Genomic DNA, 22836 nt, shown 5'->3' on the forward strand with positions numbered 1-22836 from the left:
GGAAAAATGCAGATCTGTATCAGGATTGAAAATACTGGGATTGTTTACCTTAGAAAGGAGACACATGAGAGGAGCTATGGTAAAAGTCTAATAAATAATGGATGGTCGAGAGACAGTAGATTGGAAATTTCTGTTCTCCCTGTCTCATAACATTAGAACAAGGACAGTCAATGAAATTAAAATGTGGGTTAAGAACCAATAAAAGGAAATACTTTTTCATGCAACTTGTAATTAAATGTGGGACTTTACAACACCACAGGAAGTTGTTGAGGCCAAGAACTTAAGATTCAAAAAGCCTTACAACTTCTTTTGGCTTCAGTTTTCAGTGAGCAATCAGGATTTGTCCTTTAGCCTTTTGTTTGTTTATTTGTTTTCATTTATTGATAAAACTTTAGTTGATTCTTTTAGTCCTTAAAAAGTATTCAAGACAAAACACCTGAGATAAGCATCGAAACATTATAAGGCATATTTGAACCAAAATGTTTACAGTGAGGTCAAGAATGGATAACTAAGTAGTTATTGTTATTTTTAAAACCAGGAATTCCTGGTTTGAGCCAAATCCCTGAGTTTTTACTCATTTTTCACTCACTCCTTACTCAAGCAACCTCTGTATGAGAACTTCAGGATTTGGCCTTTGTAGTGAAGGTTTTGTGCATTCTAATATAAACATATAAAATAATTTGTGTATGACATGACCACTGAGAAACCATTTTTAAGCAAATATAAATAGAAATGTAGTCGTTTATAAATTACTTAACTGTTATGTGAAGCATATAATGAAACATCTGATATATGCTTTACACTTCCTGTTTTACTCTGTGATCTGTAATGATGATATTTGTTTTTATTAATTTAATCTATTTATGCTGATCTGCAGGGTGATATCCAGCAGCTGTTGATTTTAGCTGATCCCAGAGCGGCATATGACTATTGTGAGCATTATAGCCCCGACTGTGATTCCCCTGTGCCCAATGCTGCTCAAGCTCAAGAACCTCAAGTTGATGAGGTGAGTAATCACTCATATATTACTAGATTTATTGCCCATTAGTAGTTGTCCTGGATACATATTACCTGGGAAGCATTTAATTACAGCTAACGACCATTCATTGTCCTGGAGATACAGGAAGAAAGACAAAATGCAAGGGAGGAGGTTACAGGGGATGCATGCGGGACTACTAAATGCCTGTTTATCTCTTGCATTTCTAAGGTGCTTATCACTATGATATTTAAGCATATTCAACAGAAGTTTAAACTGACTCTTTGAGTATGCATACATTCTGAATATATGTCTCAGGATTTGTCTAGAAAGCTCTCCATTATAGCCAGGAGTTGTAAAGTGAAAATGTTTTTCCCTTGAAACTAACATTGTAGCAGAAGAAAAAAGATGCAGTACTGAGGAAGTGAGCTGAGGTTCATGAAAGCTTATGCCTGCTGAATTTAAATTTGTTAGTCTTTAAAGTGCCACAGAACTCTCATTGTTTTTGCTGTATACAGACTAATATGGCTACCCCTCTGAAACAGTTTTGTGAAAGGTGCTGATGCTGTTTAAGGTGGATTGCCAATAGAAATGAAAAATGTGGTATGTGTGTGAGGGGGAAGATTTTTCACCAGAACTTCATAGATGTCATCAGTGAATCAGCTTCACTTTCCTGGCCTGGTGAAAAATCTACATTAGCTCTCCGCACTGTAGGCTTTCTAGGAGTAGGCCACAAGGAAATTTAAAATGAAGGCCCAGATCCTCTGCTGGTGTAAATCCAAATAGCTCCCTGGACTTCAGGGCTTCAGTGGAGCTACATCAGCTGAAACTCTGGTTCATTAGGTCTCTGTAGGCATTGCGTACCCTTATAGACTAATGAGGTAGTGCTGTGATGTCCTTACAGCTGGGTATGTAACTGAGAAGTATCACTTGAATGAGTCGCCCTCTTGGGGCAGCCACTGCAGTTGCCTGCATTCTCACTCCTAAACGTTTTTAAAAGTATTGACAACGCAGGTCCCCCGGTGGTTTCTATCAGATGTAGTGTAGCTGTATACATTCTGAGACTAAATTAATTAAGATATTCATATTTAAAAACACAATTAGACAACACAACCCTTTCCCCCAAGAGTCATCAGAAGTCACACACCCTATTACAGTTTGGGGCCTCCAAATCCTCAGGGTGTTTGCAGCTTGGAATTGTGTTTTGAACTTAAAAATAAAGCCAGGTATGTGCAAAACAACATGACCACTCCCTCTCCATGCCAAGAAATAACCCATTCCTGAGAAGGAAGAACTGTAGGAGCCACTAGAAAGCAGGAAGCTCATTTACAAGTGTCCCCCTCCCCCCCCCCCTTGCAGGGTTGGAGATAGTCTTTTTTTTTTAAAAAAGTTATTAGAGGGGGCTTCTGTGGTAGATCAGAATTTTCCTTTTCCTTTTCCTCCCACCACACTGACGTCCAAAGCAAAATCTTCTCCTTACTAAGGCTAATATGGCCCACAAAGTTGTTGTTTTATTTTTCGCTTGTTCGGGCTACTACAGGTTGAAACGAGGTCTGCGGTGCAGCCATGTGTCATGCATGTACCTCTCACTCACAAGAGCCCTGTTGAAGTCACACGTATAATCAAGGCCTAAATCTAGAGTGTGAACACCTACTGCTTGTGGCAGCTGCTGCTGAATTATTAGATTATAAAACATCATTTCTAAGGGATGTAACATCTGCTGTGTGAAGCAGTGCCCCGGGTAGTGTGTACATGCTTTCCATCATGAATGAATATAAATGTATTGTTTTAACTGCCTGCAGTCATAATATTATGTTTATACTATACCATAGCTAAAAGTTTGAGGCTGTCGAGAGCAGCAACAGCTGTTGGGAGGTAGTATTCACTTGTAGATTAAGAGAGGTATAAATCCTTTTATTATAACTGTAATATCTACATGACTGCACACTTATTTAGTTACATCTATAATCATACACTGTAGATACGTATTTAGTATATCCTTTGATTGAGAAACATAATCCAATAGTTTGAGAAAGGATCATACAATTTAAAATGATTTTGCACTATTCTGCTTGAACACGGAGTGGAGACCTTTAAAGTTCTTCAACACTTAGTGCAGTATTTATGACCCAATCTAAGGCTGAAGTCAGTGAGAGTTCTTTCAGTAACTTCAGCAGGCCTTGTATCACGCCCTCAGAGTTTGGAGTCTTGTTCATTTGCTTTTGTTAAGGCCTCTCATTCACACTTTAGTAATTAAAAATAAATAAATATAAACACACATTCCTGGGTACGTGGAGGTGTCTAAAAAGAAAAATGTAACTTCCATAAAATAAAACTGGTAACATGAAATTTTAAAGTGAATTCAAGGCACAGAAACTTTAAAAATAAATCAAAGAAAGTTTTCACTTCTGGCTGCCCATTTACTGCTGAAGTCCTGCTGGTGACTAAAAAGGTCATATGGTCATCCAGCTGACAACCAAGAGCTCAGACACGCAGCTTTGCTCACATGGAAAGTGACAATGAAGTCAATGGATTCCTTTAAAATGTATTGTGGGGCCTCTGAAATAATCATAGAAAGTCAGCAATACTATACTGTTGTTGAGATTAATGGAAAACGAATGACTTCCATACTGACAGTTCCAGCATGGCCTCAGTCCTAGCAAATTTAGATTAAGAAAACTGACCAAACCAAACTAATATATGAACTGTCAGAAGATACAGAAGAAACAGATCTGATTGAATTTATCAGGTGTATGTTTCAGGACATCCTTACAGGAACTGATGCTTTGACCAGAGCAGAAATAGATCAAAATGTCCACTTGCAGAGTACTTTAATATGTGTCCCCAGTATCAGCTACTATGACCAGAGGAAGTGTCTGTATTCTGTGAAAGAGAAGGTGAAATGGGGATAGGGTAAATGAAGTTTGTGCTGTTGCCTAGAAAATAAAAGCTCTTTCATGTTGATACCACACATTTCTTCACTAACACTTCTCTGAAACCTTTTGGGTTGTCCATAAAAAGGAAGACTTAATCTGGGAATACAGATGAATTTGTAGATCACTGGAAGAAACATCTGAAAGGTACATATCTCTTAAGATGATGTAGGCCTCAAGGGACCCTGAGAATTTACTTGTGACCACTAACTATATGATCACTGCAGCATAAGAACCACTTGTTCTTTTACAACTGGTGATTTGGAACATCAGTTTTGAATTTGTCTCAGATGGACTAAGCTGAGAGCTTGATTCTACTCTGATCTGTAGATTTATTGGTTGCTGATTCTGAATGACTGTTTCAGTAAAGATTTTTTTAATGCTGTTTTAAAGTAGAGAAGGGAACAGCACTAATGCTCTAAGCAAATGAAAATTGGGGTCTGAAGTTGTCTTTTTCATCAGTTTCTTGACCTTTTGGAATCTTTGCACACAGTTCTTGCATAGTGTTTTTGTTCTGAAAAAGGGATAGTGAATTTCCCAATTTATTTTCTTCATAATTTGGAAAATGTTTCTTTTCTAGCTAGTGACAGCTGAAGTTTCATTATACAGGGGTCACCATTAAAACATCTTCATTGGCCAATGGTTACTGCACAGCAGTATCCAAGGTATCACCAGTTTTCTCTACGCTTAGTCCAGAAAATAATTGCAGTGTCTAAATAACCCTTAGTAAATATGGTATATTTAAGTGTGTAACAGTTGTGGCTATTTTTCTGTGCATCTGAAATCTCTTGAAATCTCTTGAACTTTGCTGTTCACAGAGGCTGGCTACCTTTCTGTGTGCTGTTTAGGGTAGACTGTTTTGGAGGAAAGATACATACAATGTGCTGTTTTATGGAAACTTTGATTTTACTTGTTCTTGTTTTGTTCTAAATTATCTAAACTATATGTCATACAAACTGAAATTTGCTGTTCCTATATGGGGAAACATTACTGTAATTGTTGATTAACTAATAGCAGATTAGTTATTAGGCAGATTAGTGATCTTTTACTTTTAGTCTTGATGGGTATTGAATGATGGCCTGTTGTCATAAAGCCAATAAAGTATACTCAGAAGTTAATTTCCCTAACTGTGCACAAACTATTTTTCCCTCTGACAGAAAAAGTTTCTGATTTTGCAAAATGAAGGGGGTCTGCCAGAGCATCTCCCAGATGGACCATACCAACTGAAAACTAAGTGTATGGGACAGGTGCATAGTTCCTGCTTTGGTTCTTAGAAGTTCTAAACAAAAGAGAGTCACTAGATTTCATTTGAAACAGTAAATCAGGTTGCTACACGCCCATCATTAATAAAACTATTGGGACTGTTGATATCCACCAGAAGGTATCCTTATTCTTCTGTCATGAGATACACTTATTGTGTTGTCTGCCCATATTTGATGGTGAAAGATGGGCTTTGGAGCATTCACAGCATATTTTATGACATGAGGTAAGGGTTCTTTTTTGGGAAAAAGTAAGTGAAGCCGATACTGTGTTTTCTAAGCCGTTTCTAGACAGCTTAGTGAATGGGCATACAATGTGTTGGAATAGAGGTGGGCCATGAGACTGTCAGCTCACTATGTGGGACCTCCCTTCTGGCTTTCACTGGGGCGTGTAGGAGGGCCTAGGGATCCTTACATATTGAGAGCGGACAAAATAAGGGAGAAAAGCAAAGAAAGAGAGGAAAGCACTTCTGTATGAGGTGAGGGTGGAATGGAAAAGAGAGGGGAGCTCTTTGTACTTTAGAAGCCTAATAAACATTACACTCCTTCTAAGGGAGCTTAATGATTATGTAGTATCAGTAGAACACTTGAATTGTACAGTATGGTCAGACACTATGGGGCTACTGGCCCAATCTATTCAGAGATATTACAAGGGTGTTTGTGGAGATATCTATGAAAAATTAGCTATTTATACTAAAAACTCATCCTGTGGTGTAGATGGGTTATTTTAAGTTTTTCATTTCACTGAAACCTGCTGGTTATGATTTCATGTTTTAGTCCTATATTGTGTTATACTCTAGCAGTAAATTCCAAATAACACCAGTCTCCTTAGTGAGAATTTCCAAGAAGATCTCATTTCTTTAGGATACCAAGCAAACTAGGACATATGCTATATTAGTGCTGCAAACTTCACACATAACTGAATGACTTTACTGTTTGCTGAGAGAATTTCCTTTATACTAACACTGTACTTCAGTAGGAAGGGATTCAATATTAGGATCAGATTATGTCAAAGGGCCAGAAAAAAAATATCTGCCTGGTATTTTCAAGGGGGCCTAAGGTAGTTAGGCACCCAGACCTCTGGAAATTCAGTGTGAGTTGGGCACCCAACTTCCTTATAAACAGTTTTGAAAATTTTATCTTCTGTATTTTGCCAAAATCTTCTCTAAGCCCTAAATGAAAATGCATTAAACTCAATTCCAGCTAAATCACATTACACTTGCCATGGCCACCTCACAGAAATTAGAGAAGAAAAAGACATGTTTTGCCATCTATTCCATCTTCCTCAATGTTGCGTTAGTCCCTGTAGTATATTTCCTAGTGTATTGTCCAGGCTAGTCTTCAATGGTCTCAGCTATGAGGGTTTCATGTCTTTCCTTGGAGGATTATTCCACAGCCTAATAAATCTTACTGTCTGACTTGTGCTGTAGAAATTGCTCCCAAAAGGGAACTCTGCTTTGTTTGTTTTGGACTTGTCCCAAATTCATGGATTTTTTTTTTGAAGAAATGAAATGTATGCTTTTAATGATATGTATATGGAAGCAAAGATGCAAATGGTACCTATGCATGCTGTCTTGAAGACTTCAAGCACCCTTTTTGACTGTGTTAGTTAGCCTACCTTCTTTCAGTTACTTTGCTGATTAGAAGATCTGGTTTTCCATGGAATAGCATGAGGCAAATTTTCATGTCTAATATAGGGTTTTCATCCATACTTGGAGAACTACAGTTAACTGAATTAGCAGGCGGTAGAGATAACTAGCTTACTAATTCAAAAAAATTGGAGTCTTTTTTCAACACAACTGACAACAAAAATTGTAAGTATTTGGTAGCCATTGATGGTTATCTGCTTATTTATGGAACCTTTGTCTCCTCCATGCACATTGCTAGACAATGTGATGCAAAAACTGTTTTTTAGGTACTTCACTGTTTAGAACTTTCCCATCTGTTTTAGTGGTGACAGCTGCTGCCATCTGTGTTTGTGTCTGTTGGAGTTTTAAAAATTCTTTCTCATTTTGCTTGGCGTCTTTTCACTATTTTATTTAATTTTATAAATTGCTAATATTCCTTGAATTGTTCAGAGAGATCTTTGGTCCTCTTTAGTTAGGCAGGTGGGTTAAGTGACTCTCTAGGGATATGTCAATTTGACATTATCACAATGCTTTGTTCTATGATATGAATTCCTCTCTCTCATTTTTTGCTTGGCTCCTGCCTTATTTGCAGTGATCGTATTAATTGTTCCCTGTCACTAGTTGTAATTTTTTCACAAATAAAAGTTGCTCATATTTACAGTTGATTGAAAAGAATTTAAACTTCCAAGTAATTTCTGAACTGACAGCAGAATAATCCATTTTTAAAGTAAGGTTCACCTCAGAATATTCAAACCATTCCTACAATCAGAATGTGTCTTGCATGCTGTTGTTGTGGTTCCCCTTAAATTCTATCGATGAAGAAAACAGTGCAACTCTTTAACTGAAACTGCATGACGATCTGCTAGTGTAACATAATCACACTGCTTGCCCTGGTAAAGAAAGCATGAGATCATAGTGGAAAGATTTTGTCCCATCAAGGAACAGCAGGTTTTATTCTTCACTGGACTTGTATCAAAACACGCATATGCAATAGTCATTATTACAATAATATCACAAGGATAGCTCTGCTGTAAGTATTGGTGGTCTTACAATGCAAGAGAAAAGAAGAAAATAAAATTGCATTACGCTTGGAATGTCTATTACTATTATCTGAAACCCTGTACAGAGCTCAATCTGTTGTCCCATTTGGAGATCCTAGTTGCACTTCAGACATCACCACTACCACCCTCTCTTCGGTATCCACGTGAAGTCACTGGGGAAGATAATGATAATAATTAATATGAGACTGAATAAACTTCATGGTTGCTGGTGCGCTGAGGAAACTCGTCTGTATGGCTCTTTTTCATCGGACCCATATATAGCCTGGACAGGTTTTCCCAGAGTTGGGACCTAGATGAAAGCTATTTGATAAAGCTCAATCTGGACAAGACTGAAGTGAGCTGCTCAGCAGTGGTGGGTATTTTTGTACCTGGGAAAGTTTATAACCACTTCATAAATCGAGGTCATCTGCTTGACCATTGTCAAAGTGACCCACAATCACAATCTTCAATATTCATTAATGCTTCTAAACTCTTTAATTGCATCATTGGCCAGAAATATCTTTCTTTCTGAATAGCTGGCAAAGAAAATTATGATCCTTCTTTTCATGTACAATCTTCATTTTTGTCATCCATACCTTTATTCCCTCCAAGCTTGACCTTTGCAATAGATTTTCTCTGGGACTGTCTGCAAAAGCCACACAGAAGCTCCAGTTGGTCCAGAAGCCAGGTGCCTGCCATCTAACTAAATTGGGCCAGCAAAAGCATATTACATCTGTGGCTCACTTTCTGCAGTGGCTGCCAAGAACCATCCAGATGACATTCAGGGAACAGATCACAATCTATAAATCCTGAACAGCCTAGGCACAGATTACCTAAAGGCTATGTCTGTATCTCTGATCTATCTATGTATGGGTCACCTCTGCTTTTCTAGAATGGTGGAACAATATGTACCAAGTGTGAAACTTGTAAGATGTGACAAAAGGAAATTTGCAATTGCAGGAAAAAAACCTTTGAAAATTGCTCTCACTGCAAACCCATTTAAATACAAATCTGACTACACTGAAATAGAGTTGGAGGCTTTTTGCCTAAGTTTTCACTGATAATGCAATATGAAATTCTGGGGATTTGGGCCTGCATTTTTAAAAGTAATCACTAATTAAGTATGCTTTGATTTCTGGTGTCCAAATTGAGACATGTAGTGCCAGATCTTCTAGACATGCAGTATACCCACATCTCCTGTTGATGTTAGTTGGAAATAAAATCAGGGCCCAGGTATCATAAACTGAGCACTCAGAAATTGAAAATTAGGGCACTTTTGAAAATGTAAACCTGAGTTGACTGGCCAGTTCTTTCTCTAACCTATAGCTCCATCATGCAAGAATAAGGAATAATTCTCATTCAAGTGAGTTTGTAGTTTCCATTGTTGGGAAAAGGACTTTCTTTGGGGAGATCATATCTTTAAGATCCATCTTTGGTAGGAGGTGGTGCAGAGACACACTTTCCTGCGGGATCACAGGGAGGGATTGTGCCTCAAGGAGCATCACTTTAACATGGGGCCCATCTCTTTAAGATGGTTCAGTCTGTGACTCTTGGTGTATCTGGCTCTGTGTAGTGGGGGAGAAGGCATTTTTTCCTCCACTGGTTGTGTAGTGTACATCCCCAGAGTTGTACAGGGAAGCAGTGTGTGCAAGGTGAGAAGGGTGGAGTCACTGAATTCTCCAACCAAACTGTATAAGAGCCAGCCGCAATCTAGTTTAATGTGTGCTACATGTTAACCACATCTCATGACATGTAGACCCCACACCAGAATGCCTCTGAGGTGCCATAATATCACAAAAAGTCTAGACAGGCATCTCCATAGGCTTGAGGGTAACCTGAACCAGGGAGGAAGACTTACACCCCACATTTCTCATCTACCCATGTACTTTCTGGTTTGTGTGCCTGCATGCCAATGGCAGTCCAAATGGGCCTCGGTTTTTGTGAGAGAAGAGCATATTTAAGGAAGATTTTGTTTTCATTAGTAGAAAGAAATAAAAAATCCTGGAAAAGTAAAATATTTTCCAGTTGATTGTGCATGATGCAATAGAGCCTCCACATGTCCATGCTTTTGTGTGTGTGTTTTCTAGTTCTCATTCATGAATGCCTGACTTTTCAAACTGTGCCTCTGGCACAATTTAGCATAAATATCAATTTACTCACCATGCTCCTTTTATTATACTAACATACTTGGCACAGATTTATTTTTTCCCCAGTCAACATTTCTGTTGAGTTTGTGGCTTATGAAGAACGTTCTCCAACCCGCTCTTGTAATTTTATTAACCATATAGTTGGCACAGGCCTTCGTAGCTTTACCTTCAAAAAAGCAATACATTTGTAAGTTCGTTATAATACTAAACAAAACAATTATATTTTAATTGTTAAAAGTCCAAAATGAATACAGAAGTGAGAGCTGTTGTTTACTACTTCTCCTTTTTATTGTGGTGCTTGTTACAGAGAGTTGATATATTTCCATTGGGCAATTATTAAAATGAACAAACTCCTAATAGTATTTGTTTTTCTTTCAAATACCCATTAATGAACTATTTCTTTCCCTAAACATCTTTGTTTACCCCTTCCCCTGGATATTGGATGAATACCTTTTAACATAATTCATCCTTGGTGTAGCTCTATTGACTTCAGTGGAAATTACATCAGGATGAATTTAACCCATTTTGTTTGGCTGCAGAAACATTTAAATGTCTGTGATTGATTTTCTCTGGCTGACCTGTCAGGCTGACTGAGTTTGAGGTGTTGTATTCCCTTGAAGACAGAACCTTTTTCTTCCATATCAGTACAGTTTTCTCAGGCTCACTGGCAGGAGATGAACAAACCATTTTTATGGATTTATGTTCCATTGATATTTTAAAGGGCTCTGTTGATGCAGTTTTTATTTCTTTTTATTTTACGTGGTTGTTAATTGCCTCATAGACACTTTAAAATACAATTTCCTTTTCAGTTTTGTTCTTCAGTAGGAACACATCGTGTCTAGCTGTGTTTCCAGAGCTGCTGGAGCCCAAACAACTGCCTTTGATTACTTCCTTGTCTGTACCAAAGTAGCGCCATCATGTTTGACCTCTGGGATGTGCAGACCTCTGCCATCTCTCTTGCAAGTTAACATCTTTCCATTTATTTTGCTGGAAATAGGATTGGGCCCTAACTCAAAGGCAACTGGGGAAGAATAAGTACACATATTTTATATGCATTAGTCTAAAATGGTGCCTGTTCTGTACTATAATTCTGATTGTCTCAGCTATGCAAATAGGTGACATCAGTAGCAGCATTCACTTGAGAAAGACAAAGCATGGTTTACCTCAAATCATGTAGTTCTCATTAACAAACTGGCAGATTTCAAAGACAAAAACATTCCACAGAGAGGATATTCTATACCAGATTATAACAATTTTAAGTTACATTCATGGCCTAAATAAATCAATGCTGTATGTTCAAAAGTGCTACTCATAGATATAGTTTTGTGGGACTAAAAAAACCAAACATATACCATAATTATACTTATTAATATATATAACAGGTTTTTTCCCCTGTATGGAAACAGCCATATATTCCATCAAGTAAAAAATTGCATAATTATTAAGGAAAATCATTATTTTCTTTTTATTGACACAAACTATCAATACAATAATGTCATTTAATGAAAAAGCAAGAGACTCCAAATTTGTTTTAGTTTTGATTTAAAAATGTATAGATATTGGTAACAAAATTGGCACTCATAGTAGAAGATCATGCGTTTTGTTTAAACAACAGTGAATAGTTAGGATTGTGACCGTAATGGAATAGCAAAAGCTAAGTCAAAGGGAATTGTAGGGGCTCAGGATCTTTTACAACCTCACTGGGTTTTTAGTAGCCTGGAACCTGCTCTAAATTACATCATGGGGCAAACACATCCCTGGTGGCTCCAGGCATGAGGGGAGTGCAAAGGTAGTTTAATGATGCCACCTTGTTTCCTCAGCTGTGCCTACTGGGGCTCTAGTATATCTGATGATCTGGCTGAGTGAGATAGTGGCAGAGCCAGGACCAGAGCTCAAAGAATTCCTGGTTCCTAGGTTCATGGACACACCATTAGATAAGCTAATTGTAAACCTAATTTCTCTTTTAAAGACTTTGGGACAAATTCTTAGCTAGTGTAAATTGTTGTAGCTTCACTGGAGCTACAATAATTTACTCTAGTTAAGATTGTGTCTTTGAATTTAATTGTGACTTTAAGGCACTGGCTGACATTGAGAACACTCTGTAGCTGCGTTGCCACCAAGAGCTCCGCAGCATACAAGAGGAGCATAGCTATTGATACTCCCTTTAAAGGTGTGAAATGTATTTTACTTCACCCGCTCCACTGTCCTATTTGGTGTGGCTAGTGTTGCTAGCGGCACTATCCAGTTATAGAATTTGGCCTCAGACAAGCACAGGGACTGCATCTACGGTTGGCAGATGTGCAGGGAGTCGAGGAGGCGTCTTTGTACCCTCCCTCAAACACCGCATACCCATGCAAGCATTGGGAAATTTTTGGGAGTGGAGGTCTGTGACCTGAGTAGGAAGTTACCTATTTTCCTGTTCAGGCTACTTATTTATGGGGTGACACCACTATGTCCCTGGCTGTTCCAGTTACCATTTCAGGAATCCCAGCCTTTCCAGATGTTATTATTCAGGATGTGACAATTCAGTAGTGGAAATGGAACACCATTTCTAGAAATCACTCTTTGTGCTCCTGCTTTGCCGAGGGCATGCAGGTAAATGAGACCAGGTAGAGAGATGTGGAGGGAGATTTTACTATCAAGTTATTTGTATGTAAAATAATATACAAATATACGGTTTCATTGATGACAGTGGGAACTCCCCATAATCGAAATTATAGCTGACTATTTGTGCAGTCCAATAGAGGAATACATTTTTCCATCCCCAGTACTTGCTTTTCCATTACTTCTGTATTGTATTATAAAAAGAAAATAAGAAATCTTGCTAATGAGTGCTTTTTCAATGAGTAACTATGTTGAATTGTTCATGCTGCTTTAATACCCTTAAACTTTACTCCCAACTAAAGGTTAAGATGCTTTCCAATATTGCTAATGTAGTCTGCTGCCACTAACATCGGAATGCCTGATATTTTTCCATTTGAAATGTAGTACACAACTGAAGATTTATTCGAATATGACTATGAGTATGGGGAAGCAGATTATAAAGAGACTGACACTGTAACAGAGGGACCCCCGCTATTCGAGGAGACAATAGCACAAACAGAGGTAACAAAATCTGGTCCATATGTTGTGCAGTGTCCTGCTGTCCTCTGTCATGTGGTTTGTCATTTTGTCATCTGTTTATCAAACTCATCATATTCCTTTCACTTACTCCTTTCCTGTATATCCAGAACACTTGTTTTTACTTAGCAATGGAAGGCATCATGACTTACAGCATTCATTTTGCCTTGGTTTCCCTTCCCTTCATTCATGCTTTCTGCATTTCTCTTTCATTTTATTTATGTTTTCCCATTCCATCTTTCACCACATTTTTCAGAAAAAGAAATCCAAAGCCAAAAAGAAGAAGAGGACAGTGGCCGCTAACTCAAAGGACAAACCTACAAAGGTCACAACAAAAAAATCTGAAAGTTTTGCATCCAAGAAGAAGAAAAGTTACCAAGCAGCAGCAAAAGGCAAACTAGGGGTAAAGGTAGCAAAGAAATAATCAAGATCTTTCCCAGGCTAAGACTGGAAGATCTCTGATCATGAGACATAAATAGCCCTAACCCCACTAGATGAATACATCTGCGGCTAATACTATAATTTGATTAAACAGTGATTCCTGTTGAATATTTGCCTTTTTCTACATTTTTAATAATGTATTTTCTGTTTAACGTAGGCCAATATTGTTGATGAATTTCAAGAAGCGTATAGCGTGGCTGAAACTGATTATGGGATTTCAGAGGGTTCCCAGACTGAGTCTCCCAGGCAAACAACTGAAGCTAATGAGGTAATAAGCACTGGGGAAAAGTACAGGCAAGGATAGTCTACAAATCAAGTTTTAATATCTAACAAATCACAATCACTATCTGTTTTTTAAAAAAGGAAGAAAAAGAAAAAGAAAACTTATCTTCTCACTGTGTGCCTCTGGGTAACTCTCATTGATGGGACTTAACAATGCACATCTAGGCTCAGAACTCACAGTCTTTTCTTACTTCTACTGACTCTAGTTTGCTCAAGTAAAGGACGTAAAATCCTCAGACTACAAATGAGACACTTAGATACATGCTGCCCTGTTGGGCTTTATGCCTGTTATCCAGCAGGAGTAGCAAAGCATCACTCTCTTCATAGCTGGAGTAGGTTCCTGTTCTCCTCATCCTGCTCTTCGCTTTTGACTTCGCACTTTTGTACTCAGAATTCTGCAGCTCTGCGGTCCCTATATGCAAAATATGCACTGGACCCCAAAGGTTCTCTTTTACAGTTTGAATACTGAACAGAAGTGAGGAGGGAAACTAACCACTGGTTTGCTGTTGCTTAAAACTGCTAATTTTGATATTCAGCTGGTTGAAATTTTTTAAAGTAAATATTTTCCTTCATGCAAATAACGTATTGAAACAAGTTGAAAGCCATCATTTCCTTTAACAGCTCTGCAAAGGAGAACAAACTAATTCTTTGCATGCTGTTAAGGCTATATTCATTCAGAACAGTACTTACTTATTTTTTGTTTGTCAATAATTATATATTTGAGCGCTGTGTATGAAAAAAGTCAGATGATAAAATATTCTGCTAAAATGAATACTTCTAGACAGCCAAAAGCCTGAATGTTATTTCATTATTTTAAAGTAACATTTAGTAAAGTGATGGCTAATTATGGTAAAGAATTTTTTTTTAAGTTTTCTTTTACATAATCCTTTCAGAATGAACATGGCGTGCTTAAAAAGATGTACAAAACTCGACTCTTTTCCTAAAGCTACAATCATGGCTCATTCAATGCAAATGTGGAAAGAAATGCTGAAATTGTTCAGCATTTTCTTTCCAAGTTTTGAGCTGGAAAACAGCTGCCCAACAGTCCAACAGATTATAATAACTTGATGAAGAAAGAGAAAAGAGGCAAATTGGTTTCATGACTTCCATCCTTTTCATCTTCGAAATTAAAGGTGAACAACATGACTTTTTAACTGTCAAAACCTGAATTCTAGGGTTTCACGATCATCTTGCAACAGCTGATGAAATCAATAACATCAGATAGCGGAGGGAGCTGTAGATAAACTCCCTGCATTACAATGGTTTTGACAATAGTGCAATGTCATTATTGAAACAAGACACACTCAGTGTGCCAAAATCTTTCTTCAAGGCAAGCTGCGTGCACATATTTTACATAAAGGCAAAATTTGACCCAGAACTCTGAATTCAGGTCTTCACAGGTAAGCAAAGAAGTGTTTGATTTCCAAAAATCAGGTACTGATTCTAATCTACACTGGTATAAATCAGAAAGAACTATATTGTACTTAGTGGAATTACACTGGTGTTAAATTGATTTGAAATCAGAATCTGGCCCTCTGTTTCAATTGCCATCTGCTTCCATAACATCATGATCAGACCAATATATTTGTAATGATTTCAGATGTCCTGTTTAATGACAAATCAATTCACTTCTGTATAATGATCCAGGACATATGGCTGATATGTGCAATATTTTGACCCTGGCCCTTTCAAAACGTTCCTTCCAAGAGTCTTCTAGTACAAAGAAATCCATATTTTTTTTCCAATTTGCTTTGTACATCTGAGATAACATGCTATCTAAAAAGCTTTGGTGCTTATAAGTTGGTTGCTTGGTTTTGCACTGTTTTCATAATTGAGGAAGGAAGCTTCAAGCAATACTTAGCTTTCAGAAATTTTCAACTTCATCTTCTATGAGTTTTGCAGTTGGAATCTAGACTGAGCCAAAAATATATATAAACTGCTGTGGAAGACCTGAACCAAGACTTGTGTGATTGATAGATATGCTGCAAAATCATTAGAAGTGAAAAAAGAAGTTGAAACATTTAGCTTGGCAGTGTTTTTTATTAACACAAGATAGTCAAGAATACTATACGTAATTAAAGTAATGCTTGTACTTCCTGCACATTGCAAATTAGAATGAGATTGTTTAAACAAGTCTAAATTAGTTCACAGCTTATTAGGATGCATGTGTTAAATTGTACTCCACGTGATTCATAAATGTTTGACATTAAAAGTGTGAATCCAAGCAAGGAAACTTAGATGTATTTAGCATAGAAGTAACATTGAGCAAGCAAATGCACATAGCGTATTGTATATCCAGTAAGATTCAATGTTTTGAAAAAAACACCAATAAAGTGTATGAATGCATTACTTCATTGTACATACTCATGTGCATAGAATGATCTTTTAATTACTTTGAAAAGCTGGTTTCCCAGTTCTTCAGAATCTAATTAAAAGACAATACGCTGTTTTTCTACTGTCTTCTTTTAGACAAGTCATCACTGTCAATCTCCAAGTGCATACATTGCTTTACTAACAGTAACCCACATATTCCTCCTATTCCCCAAACCTTTGCTGCTTGTATGAATAGCATAATCCTGTTGAAGAAGTATTTGCTGAAGAATACCTAACTGGAGAGGATTATGATTCAGAACATAAAAATACTGAGGATACTGAATATGGAAGCAGAGGAGTAGACCTCAGTGAATCTGATCATCTGGTAGATGGAGATTTAGGCGAATATGATTTTTATGAATATAAAGAATATGAAGAGAAACCATCCAAGCCCACTAACGAGGAGTTTGGTCCAGGTGTTCCAGCTGAGACTGATATCACAGAAACAAGCGTAAGTTGGTTACAGGCAAAATGTGGTAATGTTAGATTGATTCACGTTAGCGATTCTTTTTATAGTTGTCTGGATTTTCTGTCAGCTATTGGAAAGTAGAGAGCCTGATCCAAAGCCCTCTGAAGTCAATGGAAATACCCCACATCACCTTCAGTGGACTTTGGATCATTTACGTTAATAAACCTCCTTTTGGTTTCTCATCTGGGATGCGCTAAGGAAAACTCATGAAACAAATGAAAACTATTATTTGGTGTGCTAAAGCTGGAAAACAATGGAAGTCCTACTTACTGAGCACAAGTGCATGAAATTATCATCAGTTTAATTAATTTTATATAATGAAATAAGTGTTTTTGAGCTAATACACTTGATTATGCTTAAAATTTGTTTAAATATGTATGACATCTGCTATCCATCAGTGAAAAAATCCATGGGAGGGGAAAGTGAAGGCCCAAACCCTCTGTGGGAGAATGCAGTGTTGCTCTCTGATGCTTCACTAGGGAGCAAGGGAGCCATAGCCTTGCTGAGTTCAGGGCCTGCCAACTCTGTGTTTCCTGAGGATCCAATAGGAAAGCAGGATGATCCTGTGGATCCTGTGAATCATGCTCAGGCTTGAACTTCTCCTCTTTGCTGATGCATAGGGCCTCTTCTCCCCCCCATCAGAATCATTTGCCTCGTAGCTATTGGCTATCCCTCTCCCTTCAATGTAGCAAACTGCCCATTTCTCTAAGGAGGGTACAAAATGGAAAGGGAACTAATGTTCCCACTTGGATTTCTGATTGGGAAATCCCTGTGCATAGTAGGAGGAGAGCATTTTGTGTACCGTGTCTGATCTCCACTCCTCCTGGTATTCCACACCTAAACTCAAATAGGGGCTTCTCTAGGAAATGATGGGGCATGCCATGAAGTTGCTTCTCCCTACAGACCTTCAGGTCCAGGTTTTTATGTCCCATTCACTGCTTCTTTGCTCCTCTCTCAACTATGCAGTGGTGGTTGTATTTGTAAATAAATATCGTCAATGCCTCTGTGATATGGGTTTGGATTGATCATCCTCCTGACACATGGTGACAGACTGAGGCAGAACTCCCTCACAAAACTTCCATTTGCTGCTCCTGTTTGCTACCTCCTCTGGCTACTTAGGAGCTGGCTTTTTAAACCCCTGTTCTCCTTGAGTTAGCACTGTCCCCTTGTAAAGGGTCCTAAAGGGATTAGTGTTCAAAGGATGGCAAGCTAGAGCCTCATTAGAAAACTCTCAGCTTTGTTATCAGATTGCTAGGCTCAGCACACAGCCACCCAAAATCATGAGCAATACCACTATCTAGTAACATCTTAACTACCAATTTAAAAGTAAATGAGAAAAATCTCTCCCTTCTGTATTCTCAAAATTGAGATGTATCCTGCTGTTACAAATTATTTTTGCTCTTAACCTCCATAAGCATTAATGGTACCTATATATGAACCCATCTAATGTTAATGAGAATACACCCTGAGAATAGAGCCATTTTCACTGATACCATACGGTTCATGATACATTATTCTGTAGATTTATGAAGAGTAGGATTCATATAAGAGCTTCCCTTCTTGGTTGCTGGGCAAGCTAAGTGGCTTTGGATCATAGATAAAGAATGTGAAGTCTCCTGTCTAACCGGTGTTACTAAGGTGTGGCCAAACAGCTGTATATATATATATGTGTGTGTCTGCTTTCCTGCCCTGTTGGAAGGGGAAAGAGCGGTAAAAACACAGAGAGAAACGAAGTATTTTATTTTCAATGTCACACAGTATTGTGTCATTCTTCTCTAAAGCTTCAAACCCCTACTTTTTGCTAGATTTTGTTGGTCTACTATGCCATATCTTATTTTAAAATATATTGGTCCAGAGCCTGAGTAAAATTCAAAGAAAGTATTTATTTAGCAGAAAAGAAATTAAAAAAACCACCTTGGAGCCTGATTCGGTAACCCTTCCTTACAATGAATAGTACTTATTCTTGTAGGTAAACTCATAAGCCTTAGGGGCCATAATGACATCAATAAGTGCTCTTACCATGAGTAAGGTTTGCAGAATCAGGGTATTAAAAATTGCCAAACCATTCACATCTATTTTTTAAAATCAAAATTTTCTAAGCAAAACTAAAGTTCATGTAGTTGTGTTTGATTTTTTTTATGTCTTGCTCTCTCTATGTATAGATGTATTTGTGCAAACATTTTCTCAGTATTTTTAATATATTGGGTAGCTATCTGAGGACCAAAATAATGTTGGTATCCTAAAGGGATTGATCAGAATGTGAATTTTTATGTAAATGGCTCTTTGGAGCATTAAAACAGCCAGGAAAAACACAAATACAGACCCCCTTCTCCTTCCAAAAAAACCCCAATGAAACAAAACAAACAAAAACACACCATATGTTTGAATCAAATACAACAAAAATATAGTGTGTTTCATTAAAACTCAACATGTGCCAGTCTGCAGTTCCATGGTTTATCCTGTTCACATATGAGAAGATACTACAAGTACTGGAGGCATCTGGAGTCATGGATGCTGATGCTTCTATTGGTACTCAAAGTACAAGTGCATGACACTTGGAACACCCCCTACTTTGAAAATATAGGCACAGATATTTTGAAGCTGATGGCCCGTGCCCTGAAATCATTCTGCATCAAAGGCAGTTTTGTGCAAAAATCAAAGGCAGGAGATTATACAGTATGTGGTGTTTCTGTATAATGTTCTGTGAAAGAACAATGACTGAGAAAATCTACTTTTTCATTCTTTGAAAACAAATACAGGAGAGTTGCTTAATATTTCATTAAATGTCCTTTTAAAGGCCTAAGACAATGAATACAGAACAAGGACCCAATTGCTAAAATCTGGCCAAGTTAAATGCATCACATGGTTATATAGTAACTTAATCTAAGAAGCATATGTTATGAAAATGGTTATTTTCTAGTCCCTTTTAGCTTTCAGTAAAATGTAATAAGAAATAAAGTTATAAAAGGTGAAGTTGCTACAATCCTAAATATACACATTTAACGAAAATCAAAACCCATCTCACAGCATCTCAATCTCAAACATTAGTGGTGGGTGAGATTTTCAAAGGTACAATGAGCATTTAGACATCCAGCTGTCATAAGCAGTTAATGGGAGGCAAGTGCCTTACTATCATATTGTCATATCAGAGTTTTGGTGTCTTTCAAATGACTCATAGCTTTTAAGCTAAAGGTTAAGCTAAAAGTTTCCAAAGAACTGAGAGTCAGCCTTCATATTTTTGCTGGTACTATTGGCATATGCATGAATGGCTGATGCAAAGCTCGGTACTTTTACCTCTAACTGTCTGATTTGTACCCACAATCAGTTTGTTAGAGGCACCGGTACTCAGATCTCTACCTGTACCTGTATATACACTTACAAACAACCTGACTCTTTGAAAATTTGTCCCAAAATATTTCAGTTTAAGTAAAATTATCCATGAAGTGATACAGGGCTGGACGAGCATCATGGTGTCATGGTAATGCACCACAGAGATACGCATTAGTGACCTACACTCCCATGTTGTGGAGCCAGCATAGTCAGTTGCTATGAGAAGAGACTGCAACATTTCATTCTACAGAGAAACTTTTGGCTAATTCAGGACAGTATTCACGGACCTAGAGAGCCACGTCCAGCACTCTGTAGTTGGAATGATGATAAGCAAGAGTCAGAAAAAATCGAGGGAGCTGGAGCATAAGGGAGACGTTCAATCTGTAAGATGTTGGAAAAGGTTCAAAGGGTCTAGCTAGCAGAAATAAATAACTAAAAGTAAAAGACTAAAATTTAACATAAAATAGTAAGAGCACATTAAATGGAGAATTCTGTTTATCATATGTAGTTTATATCACAAGTTAAATTAAATTATTATTTTTAACATATATCCGAATTCTCTTCTCAGTTACATCAGTGTAAATCTGGAGTTACTCTGTTAAAATCAAATGAGTCATTTTAATTTAACACCAGATGAAAGCCATAGTTTGCAATGGACTATTACTTAAGAACATCATATATGAACTGATATCTTTGGATGTCTGTGCCTATCAAAAGAAGCAGCAAGGATGAAGACAAGTATTGTATTGGAAACCTGTACAGTGCAGAAAGCTAGGCTTCTAATTAGGAAAACTTTCAAGTTAAAAATAGATAATTTGGGGGGCTGAGGGAGGCAGTGAAAAAGGGGAGAATCGCTAATCTCATGAACTGTACAAAACTCAGTGTTCTCTGTCCCTGGCTTACAGCTTGTGCTGTTCCTAACTGCATTCTGGCATTAGCTTGTGCTATCAGTCTCTTACTTTCTCCAGCTCTGAGGACATAAACCTGGGCTCAGCACATTTTGTTGTGCTGAACCCGGAAAGAGCTCTGAAACCACAGAAGCTAATGCGTATGTTCCAGAGGAAAAGCTGGCTTCCCTTGAGATAACTGGATAATACTTACATGGCCACTCAGATCCTTTCACATGTAAGGCATGGAGTCACAGACTCTTGCTAGAATTGATGCTGTATATGGCATTTGAACAACAAGAAATGAAATTAGTGGCATGGCAAATGACATCACAGTGGAGGAAAGGCAGGTTCCTTCTTGGCTGAGTAACAAGAGAGCCCTGAGAAATCTAGCCTGGCAGTATGACCCAAGGAGCATTAACAGCACTACAAAATGCAGCTGTTGGCCTGTGAGAAGGTAGAGCTCTGCTTGGATCCAAAAATGTGGATCCACATCTGATCCACGTCTGCGAGCATCAACGTCTATACGACCTGCAATCCGCACTCCCTGCTTTATGTCTACCCACATCTGCACTGCACCCAAAGCCCTGGGTCACCAATCAGTTGTTTGGCAACCCCTGCCTTCACCACCACCAATCAGCTGGCCGTGCCACAGCTGATCACTGCCAGTCAGGGGCCCCACTAAATAGCTGATCGGCGGCCAGCTCCCAAGGCCTCCCCTGCTGAACAGCTGATCTGTGACTGGCTCCTGGTGCCCCCAGCCAAAGAGCTGATTGGCGGCCGACCCCTCCTCCCAGATCTTGAAGGCAGGGAAGTATCCTCAAAGGCTATGAGCTGTAGACAGCTTCCCCACCTTTTAGATTTGCATCTGATCCATAATCTGCAAAAAAATGTTCAATGGATATCCATAGATTTGCGGGAGTAGGGCCCAGTGGAATGAAATTATCTCCATGACAGTCAGGGGAGGTGGGAGAATAAGTAACTATCTTTTCTGATCCCCTTCCTTCCCTCTTTTCTACTACCCATGGGGCCACAAGACAGTAACTGCAGCCTTACGGTTAGATTCACTCCCAATTTTTCTGTTCCCTCAGTATGATGCAAAGAGAGCAGTAGGGATTCATGTGGGGATGCTTCAAGGGAAAAGGGGCTGTTTTACAAAAACTCCTTGCCTTCACACACATACCCCTAGCACCTTTGCATCTGCAAATCTTGGCGCCTAAACATTTTTCCTCCTCCTCCTGGCACAGTGGGTCAACCATCACCAAGGTTTTTTGATTTTGATTTGATTTTTGATTTGATTTTTTGTACAGCCGCTCTACAAAACCTTCTGGAGCTCCCGTTCTCTGTAGGGTCACATCACCTGTAGTGTCACATGCTAAAAATAAGCGTATTAAAAATAATATCCTCCCCCCACATACGCACACCCAATATTGTAGGATCTAATCCTGCAGTCCTAATGCCAGCCAAAGTCCCACTGAAAAAGTCATTTGGAATTTTACTGCTCTGGAGGCTACTGGATTAGATAATTAAAATTATTCCATTGATTTCCTGTTTTGTAAGTATTCAATACTTTTGTTTGATAAGCTTTGTGTTTGTGATACATTTTTCAGGGCACAAATCCATTCCAGCTTTAGTTTTAAATAACAGAGTGTCCATGCTTTTTGGAGTGCCCAGGCTTCTTAGGCCTAATGTATGTTTTCATTTTTTTCCACTGGGAAGGTGACAGGGCATGGTGCTTATGGAGAAAAAGGACAGAAGGGAGAACCAGCTGTGGTCGAACCTGTAAGTACATGGGTGGATTTTTTTTTTCTGAAGTTCCATAGGATTTTTATACTCTCTAGGCATTTACTACAGTGCCAAACCATGTCACCTATGGATAGGAAATCAGTACATGATTTGTGATCTCCTCCAGTGCTATTACCAGTATTATTCTGTGGACTGACAACTCATA

The 22836-nt window shown here is 38.3% G+C and overlaps 1 protein-coding gene across 1 annotated transcript in view; it reads left to right on the plus strand.

Moving 5' to 3' along the window:
* The window catches only part of COL11A1 (collagen type XI alpha 1 chain), a gene marked incomplete at its 5' end in the record, with an annotated part of 200489 nt that overhangs the window by 33739 nt on the left and 143914 nt on the right, over nucleotides 1-22836 (plus strand). The window contains 5 exons of the mRNA XM_067538274.1: nucleotides 878-1006; nucleotides 12972-13088; nucleotides 13702-13812; nucleotides 16396-16650; nucleotides 22605-22667. Of these exons, the coding sequence (XP_067394375.1) occupies nucleotides 878-1006; nucleotides 12972-13088; nucleotides 13702-13812; nucleotides 16396-16650; nucleotides 22605-22667 (675 nt within the window). The remainder of the gene's footprint in view (nucleotides 1-877; nucleotides 1007-12971; nucleotides 13089-13701; nucleotides 13813-16395; nucleotides 16651-22604; nucleotides 22668-22836) is intronic.

This window comes from Emydura macquarii, unplaced genomic scaffold (assembly GCF_026122565.2).
Source record: "Emydura macquarii macquarii isolate MOO-44397 ecotype Brisbane River unplaced genomic scaffold, CSIRO-AGI_Emac_v2 contig_480, whole genome shotgun sequence".
Taxonomy (NCBI): domain Eukaryota; kingdom Metazoa; phylum Chordata; order Testudines; family Chelidae; genus Emydura; species Emydura macquarii.